At 33.4% G+C, this 9,325-nt stretch overlaps 1 protein-coding gene across 1 annotated transcript; it reads left to right on the forward strand.

Moving 5' to 3' along the window:
• The first annotated feature begins 6,341 nt into the window (after positions 1 to 6,341).
• LOC139510757 (uncharacterized) lies at positions 6,342 to 9,325 on the forward strand. Its single transcript, XM_071297285.1, has 2 exons — positions 6,342 to 6,506; positions 7,004 to 9,325. Exons 1-2 carry the CDS (start codon positions 6,492 to 6,494, stop codon positions 8,945 to 8,947), a joined length of 1,959 nt encoding a protein of 652 aa, XP_071153386.1. The 5' UTR covers positions 6,342 to 6,491; the 3' UTR covers positions 8,948 to 9,325.

Consider the following 9,325-nt stretch of genomic DNA (forward strand, 5'->3'; position numbering starts at 1 on the left):
GTTTACAAAAATCTCTCTAAATTAAAATTTTGAATCAAAACCAAAAAGTATGCATATCTTAAGATTAATATAACTCAGAAATGTGCAAAATGTTAGGCAATAATCATTAAATATTTTTGAGATACGGCGCGACATGTGAAAAAAACCTCCCCCTTTTTTACAAAATACTCAATAACTCAAAAAAAAGTTTGAATCATCACCAAAAAGTATACAGATCTTAAAATTAATATAACTAAGAAGTTTGTAAAGTTTAAAGCAATAATTATAAATTGTTTTTGAGATACGGTGCGACATGTGGAAAAAACATACACAGTTTTAGTTACAAAGTCCCGTAACTCGAAAAGTTTAAATCTTATTTTCACCAAATAGTATACAGATCGTTTGACCATCTGGATAAGTCGTTCTCAAGTTACGATGCGACATGTTTACGCCAGACAGACAGACGGACAGACTGACGGACATTTGTATACCATAATACGTCCCGTCAAAAATTTGACGATCGTATAAAAATCGGACATTATCAAGATGGTTGAAAGAGAATATATTTGTTTGAAAGACATCTTTTTTTCAAAAACCAATCGGCAATCTGCTTCACATCTTGACTTACACATATAAATTGACAATAAGGATCGGTTGCTAACAAGACAAAAGAGATGATTGCAGCTTCCTATTTCTATGTAGCAACATTCTAGCAGCACCTGCATTTATATCTATCAGTTAATACGGTTTTCTAGGGCATAAATTTCTTATTACTAAATCTTTCGATAGGGGTTGCTGCTCATAAGGGAGCTTTAACACCAAGAGTTACAAGTGGTGAATCTGAAATCATTCATTAACAATTTTCTGACGCCATCACCAGTTTGTTTACCGTTATGGAATATCTGATTAACATGCGATTTGTTTCAATTATAACCAAAATCCCGTCATCTTTTTTCTCAAATATGACTTACCGAATCAGACTACTCACAAGGTTTACACAATTTAAATATGACATTGTCTTTGTGTTATGAAATACACGACTGTTTTACGAAAAGACATTCAAATAACACTTTACATAAATTTAAGATTTATTGAATCTAACAACATGTTTAACCGAATTTAACTCGAGTGTCCAGAAGCGGAAGGGTGAACAGTTTCTGTCATGCTAGTAGCATCCTTCATGTTGCTCATGGCATGTATTAATCTATAGAGAAATCACATAGAGTGAAGAAACAATCAATGAAAAGAGGACCGGGTTGTAGTTACGACTAAAAACAGACCCTTGTTCATCTTTATGCAAATATTTCATAGGATCCGCCCAAATCATAACAGGTCCCGTTAAACTGTTAAACTGACAAAAAGGTGCATTCATCTATACCAGATTTGGGTTATCTTCCAGAAGTGTCATTTAGGCAAATGTCATATTTTTAAATGATTTTTTGAAAGGGAAAACAATCTGCTGTGTTGAAGATTGTGACTATGTCAAATTGAAAATTCTGTTTTTCGTTGTCCGTCAGCTGCAATTAAAAAATATCTTAAACATAAACATAACTTTTGTTGTCTTTAGTTAACAAAAATACAGACTAATGTAGCAAACTCATTGGTAGCTGATAATACTATTGACACAGATGGACGAATTCGTTGACCAATAAAGTTTGTTTGTGCTTCAACTCAATACCAACATGTTTTCGCAGTATCAGATCTTTAGACACGAAATAAGTAACCTAACCTGTTTGAGTCCGATACTTGATTGTGATATATTGGCTGATGTTTGATTCAAATTGAAGACGATGAATGCACAAGAGGAGCTGATTACTCTGTCGACACTGTTTATGTCACTCATTTTGGTTTTAATATAATACCCTCCGTTTTTGTTTGTTACTTTGGGTTGTCTTTGTACATCAGTAAACTATTGCTGCCTTAAATCATAAAGTTTTACTCAAGTTTAACGGACATATGAGATGCAAATACTAAATAAGAACATTGCGGCTGTTGAAGGAGAATGATTTTGTATCATTTTACCTTCCAATAATATGTATTCTACAATTCAATAGTTATTCAAAATGCTGGCGAAGTTCAGGGGATTATGTTTATCTTTTACAATAACAAACAACAATAAATAAGAATAAAAAGTTGTTTTATTTTTTATTTTAAATGAATGATAACACACATGTTTATAATAAATGCTCGTTTACCAATTCGATAAACTCCATTTTGTTCTTATAAGTAACAGGTGCAGCACTTCCTTATTATAAATAAATGGTCACGTGATATTGAGATATGTCATTATTTGGGATTTTGTCGAAAAATTTCATAATATGAAATGAAAGATTTAAATCGGAAAAAACACAAAGAAAGAAAACAAACAATGAGAAATGAGTTTCTGTGTTGCAATGCTATAAACACTTTGTAATACTTGCTTGTCGTAGATAGATCTAGCTTCGAAAACACTATCATCAAACCAGTAGAAAGTAAAATCACAAAAATACTGAACTCAGAGGAAAATCAATTTGAAAAGTCCATAATCACATGGCAAAATCAAAAAACAAAACGCATCAAAAACGAATGGACAAGAACAAACCAGTAGCAGAGATTGAGAATACAGAGTAGAAGATAAATGTACTCGCTAGGACTCCACTTTGTCTTTTCATAACTATTCAATTGTAAAATACAAACAACTTGAAAGTAAAGCTCAATCATTGTCATTAATTTCTGACTCATTATTAAATACTCCTTACTTTCGTGTAGGCAAGCAAACATTACTAATGAACAATATGCAATTGAACCCAAAAAACTTGCAATTATCATTTTGTGATGAAAATGGAGATATTGGGTTTTCCTAACAGGTTTCAAAAATGACGATGATTGTGATATCATATAAAAACTAATTATAAGTAAGGTTGTCTTAGAAATTGATAAAAATATATCGTATGATACACCGACAGTTTGAATATCTTGACCTTTATCAATATCTTTGGAAAGATTAATGAAACCAAATATAAAACATGGCAAAATCGTCAATATGACAAATCCAATACACAAAAAGGTTCGACAATTGTAAAAGTCAGGTCTGTTGATTCTTTCATAAGATGATAAAAGTAATGGCGTATATTCACTTCCGGAATTTGACTTTAACAGAATTGCCTCATCAACATGAATGTGATTGGATGGCCAGAGTTCAGCTATACAAATCATTGAAAGCAGAAAATATTCCATTTTAATTGGCGCACAATACGGCTGTATCGTCCTTAAAAGTTCATCGGATTCACAAATGGTATAATTAGCTTTATTACAACTCACCATCGGTCTTCCGCCTTCATATATGTATATTTCGGAAAAATAATGTGCCCATTGGGAAATATTTGCCAAGACTATTAACAGCAAACTATAGTACATTTTCCACGAACTTTTAAAGCGTAAAGAAATGAATGTTTGTACAAAAAATGACTGAACCAAGCAGAATATAATCTGAATAGACTGCAAGCTAATGTATGATTTCTCATAACTAGGGTCGTAGGTAATATTTTTGTCGATACAACCTATTCTTTGAAATGCCTCGAAGATATGCTTTTTACATTGAACAGCGCTGGTAATCTTTGCTAACGAAAAGAAAATGCTTCCAATTGTAAAAATCCACAAAAAGATATATTTTACGTTAGTTGTTGGTTTGACTCTTTCTGTAATTTGCGTTTGTCTACGTCGATACATGAACAAAGTTCCAATGCAAACAATAAATGCTAGAAAGATCACTATACAAAGGTAGGAGTAAATTGGTATATATTTAGAATTCTTGTCACTTTTATGATCAACAAATTCAACTCCTAACATAGAAAGAAGTACAATTACAAACACGCTTGAAACTAGTATAAATCCACTAATCCTGCCATCATGAGGCCGAATATTGTTATTTCTATAGTTGTTTTCATTAGGTTCGCCTGCTGTAAATGGCATACTTACAGCAGCATTAAATAATTTGGCCAAGGTTTCCATTGCTGAAAACAAAAAGAATGGTTATCGATTAAAACTTTATTTGGGGAAAAAATTTGTACAGCCTGTTTTTTCAGCTTTTGAACGTTTATGTTGAAATCATAGCATCATTATCATTGAACATGGTATCAAGTTCGAGAATTCAGTACCTTTCATTTCGGATGGTGTTTCGGTCAATTAGCTTACACTAGTCATGTTATGATTAACAGACATGAACCAATTGCTCTTAATTGCAGCATGTAAAAAATATGTTTTAACTATATGAAATAAATATATGAAATATTTTTTTGGAAATGTCTTTAGGGTATTTTCCGTTATGACATATTTATGTCTGATCCTATTGATGACTTCCATGTTTTTTTCAAATTAACCACTCGCAAAAAAAACATTTGATGGTGTTTCGGTCAATTAGCTTACATTAGTCAAGTTATGATTAACAGACATGTAACCAATTAACTACATTATGTACAAAAATAGTTTTTAACTATATGAAATATAGATATGAAATATAAATTTAAAAAAATTTGAATTGTTTTATAGTTTTTTCCGTTGTGACATATTTATGACTGATTCTATTGATGACTTCCATTTTTTGTCAAATTAACCACTCGCAAAAAAACAACATGGCTTTACCCAACTAATAATATCATAATCAGTTGCAGTAGCACTATACTCGAAAATAACAATTTTCTATATAGCTAATATCCTAAATGTATTGTAAAATCAAACCAGAAAATGATAACTAGAATATATTTTTTCGTTTTAATTTGAAGTTTTTCTTGCTTAATTTTATCTCGAAACATTTGAGGTTAACAGGGCACTTTAGGAAATCTGATGTTTCATTATTTATCGAATAATCCAAAAAAAATCGTTCTTAATGAAAATAACACTTCTTCTTGATTATACTTTATCAGGAACGGTAAAACACAATCCTATGAAAGCCCGAGATGTATAAAAACTCAATACGCGAGCTATGTGACCAAAAGGGATCTAAAAAATACCAAATTCATCTGTTCAACTTTGCCTTAGGAAGTTGACATCTAACTTTCTTTATAATTTCGATTTTTAGCAATGCAGAATTCAGGTTTTACAAAACTTATTTCTCGCAGGTTGTCAGGGTAAAAATGGGAAGCACAGTATTCCAGAAACTGCAGTCAAATATAGGCAAAATTAAGAGTGATGTAATTGAAACTCGATATAGAGAAATGTAATATATAATGTTATCTTTGGACAATTACAGTTCAAGCATTACAAGCTTCACGAAAAGTAATTCGTGGATCTCCGGTAACTTTGAAATCCATGGAAATTTGTATGCAAAGAATGATAATGAATATACAGAACGTAATTTATATCGTGTGATTGCAGAGGCGCTTCAGTGTCACTGGTTCGGATGACATAACACAGGACATTAAATTGACAAATTTAGTTGAGATTATATCATCGTTTTAAGACAATCAACACGTTGTCTTGAATAACCTTTATGAAATACAAATACTTCAACAATTATGTGAGTACCAAATCCAAAAGAAATTGAACGAACAAAAAACAACTGATGTTAAAGAACGTAGACATTGAGATTGTAAAATAGTGCATTGCAACTACAGTGAGAGTGATTAAAGTGTAAGTATACATGAAATAATTCAATATACCAGTACTCACTTGATTGACAGATTACTACATTAAACAAAGCCGTTCTGTAATAATTTACTTGTAAAACCTAATATATATAGAATAAAGGACTTTTTGTTTTTGATACTGACTTTATCACAGTAAACTATCAGGTGAGCCCGAAAGGCGAGCCTGATATTTTCTGTGATAAAGTCAGTATCAAAAACAAAAAGTCCTTTATTCTATTTATCGGTAATTTAAAAAAAAAAATTAAAATCACTACAATAATAGAGAAAATAACAAACGAACTTCTTTTTCGCGTCGAATCACGGCGAATCACACTTGACGTCACAGACTACATTACGTCATTTGAAATTTTGTCACAGTGCAGTAAACATGGCGTTCTCTTGCACAAAGTATTGAAAAGGAATTATTGCATGTGTTTCATTTATATTCTACTTTGGACATGACTCTAACAATGGCAAATATAATGGTAGCATACCGGTAAGTCACATTCAGATTTCTTTATTTTGCACAAAGCAGCAACATAGAGGGTCCTGATCCCGAAATCCCGTGTTTAAAAACACGAAATCATGAGGTCCCGAATTTAAATCACAGGAGTTTGAAATCCTATCAATAAGGGGTTAAAAATATACCTTAAATATATAGCTTCTATCGAAAGGGAGCTTATCTCGAAGAGTCGACTTTGGTATATTTTTAACCCCTTATTGATAGGATTTCAAACTCCTGTGATTTAAATAAAGTATCCTTCAACCCCCCAAGTTCGTCCCACCCGCAAGTTCGTCCACCATCATTGTTTTCATTTATCGCGCATGCGGAAGACCCGTGACGTCACTTACCAGCTGATCAGCGTTCTATATATAGTAAAGAACAACGTGGAAAAGTGAAACCAAAACATGAGATTGAAACAGGTAAATAATCATAAAAATAAAAAAATCTTTGTCAAAACCGCCATTTTTACTAATTCCCTTTTCTATCTTTCTTTAAATGGATTTTTTAATAGTAAAACACAGGGGAAATCCCTTCTAAACTGAGTTGCCGATTTGTTTACATTCCAGTGATCATGACTGATGACCTATAAAAGTATGTCAGGCCAAGCATACGTAAAAATCGTATCTTACAAATATGGAAATTTTAATGAATTTTTTGCACAGATTATGAAAAATTCGGGAAAAATGATGAATTGTCGCTATAAAATGGCTTCTACTGACGAATGTGATTTTTCCCACAGCATCACGGTTGCTAAAAAAGCTAAGGCTTTGTTATTTCCAGACCAATTATTACAATAGAGGGCTCAAAATCTAGCTGAGACTTTACACTTTACATACAAAGAAATAGATATACACACATACACAATGTTAAAACAAAAAATACAGCAATAAACAAAAGACATCTCATTACATTTCAGGCTAAACCTACCTTCCTCAGACATGATAAAAAGTACAGGTTGTACAGTCCCACGGCTTTGACAAATGCATACATATCAGTAAAGAATAATGAAATGTCACAAAGAAAAGCAGCTCTTCAATTTAATGTCCCAAGGCAAACTCTTCGTGATAGAATCACTGGCAAAATAAGTCCAGATTGTGTCACCACTGGAAGGGCACCTGTCTTTTCGCTTGAAGAGGAGGCACGCATTGTGGAACATGTAAAGTCCATGGCTTCATATGGATATGGGTACACTAGACAAGAAGTTACAGATCTAGCTACTGATTTTGCCCACACAATCAAAATAAAACCAAGGAGTGAAGAATTTACCTTGAGATGGTTTGAGGGTTTCATAAAAAGATGGCCAGAACTTAGAGTGGTGAAACCTAGAAGTTTGGAGATTCTTCGTGCAAAATGTGGTTCTGTTGCTAATGTTGAAAAATACTTTGCAAGCTTAACGGAAGTCGTCCTAAAATACAATCTTCAAGATAAACCACATCTCATATTTAATGTTGATGAGAAGGGTATAACACTGAATCACAAACCACCTAATGTTGTATCTGGAATTGAATGTACCACATCATCAGTAACATCTGGAAGGTCTAGTACTACCACCATACTTGGATGTGGCAGTGCCTCAGGATTTGCTGTTCCTCCGTATTTTGTTTTTGAAGGGAAAAGATTGAATAATGAATTGATGAAAGGTGCAACACCTGGTGCTGTTGGTGCAGTATCAGACTCAGGATGGTCCAATACCAACATATTCAGACAACATTTAACAGATCATTTTCTTAAATACATCCCTGGTAGAAACAATGACAACGTACTTCTTCTCCTCGACGGACATAAATCACATGTAGCAGTTGATATAATTGAATGGGCACAGGAACATCACATCATCATTCACGTCTTACCAGCTCATACCTCACATATTTTACAACCTTTGGATGTTGGATGTTATGGGCCGTTGCAGCGTATTTACGATAATGAATGTCACAAAACCATACGTAAAAACTCCTCAGTAATAACCAAATATAATATTTGTGAACTAGCCTGCAAAGCATACCAGAAAGCACTGTGCCCAGAAAACCTTCAGTCGGCATTTAGAAAGACTGGAATATACCCCTTGGATAAGACTGTCATCAACCAAGATCAACTGAAACCATCAGAGGAATGTAAAGAAACTACAGAAACTACAGATGAACCAGAAACAGATGAGATCCAAATGCAAGAAGTCGAATTAGTCGAAGTTGATATGAATAGAGAAGTAACAGAAGCTGTTGAAAGTGCTGTGACTGTGACTGATGTTGTTGAAGATATGCAAGACCATGATACTGATGTACCACACTTCTTTGCGGAACGAATAAACAAACTAAAAAAAATGAAGTCCGAAAATGACAAGAAAGAAAGAAAAACACTTGGAAAGATTGTCTCTGGTATGCCAATAACTGAAAGTGAGGTAGCAGAAAAGGTTAAACAGCACGTTGAAAACCAAGGAAAAAATAAACCAAGCAACCAGAGTTGTAAGAAAACTGGAAAACAAAATAAAAAAAATACGTCCACTTCTGCTTCATCACTTACATCAGGACCTAGCCACACTAAACTTGGACCTAGCAACATAACTAATAAACCAGGACCTAGTCACAAGTCTCCAAAACCAGGACCTAGTCACATATACATTGAAGATTCCATGGACTTCAGCGATACAGACGATGAAGACATTCCAGAAGTCGAATTATGCTGTGTGTGTAAACAGTTTACCCCAAAACAAATTAGACTTGGGGTTGGTGTTGAACTTACCAAATGGGTGCAGTGTGACAATTACAGGTGCAAGCACTGGACACATCTGAAATATTGTACAGAATTGAGGGCTGTGAGGAGAAATACCAAGTTTTACTGCATGCATTGCAAGGACATGGAATAGACAATTTTGCCAAATTTTCTTGTTATAATTACTTGTTGAAAATTTTCTTGTTAATTATTTAATTTTTGTTGATTTTTTCAATACTTACCCTTTTAAATTAACTTTGAACAAAAAATGCGAAAATGCAATGTGTTTGGCCTAACCTGTGTGACGTAACAAGGTTGTACATCCGGTGGACGAACTTGAGGGGCGAAAGTAGAACAGGCATTGATTTCAAGTAAGTGTTCACTTTTGCATTTCCGTTATACTACGGTCTTCTGTTGATTCTTTTTCATGCCAAAGATTATAATTTTATTGAATCTTTATTACTGCAAATTATCGGGAATATACGGGAAACGTATCTGAAAATGCACCGCGATATTCGTTAGGTGGACGAAC

Source organism: Mytilus edulis, chromosome 2 (assembly GCF_963676685.1).
Source record: "Mytilus edulis chromosome 2, xbMytEdul2.2, whole genome shotgun sequence".
NCBI classification, from domain to species: Eukaryota; Metazoa; Mollusca; class Bivalvia; order Mytilida; family Mytilidae; genus Mytilus; species Mytilus edulis.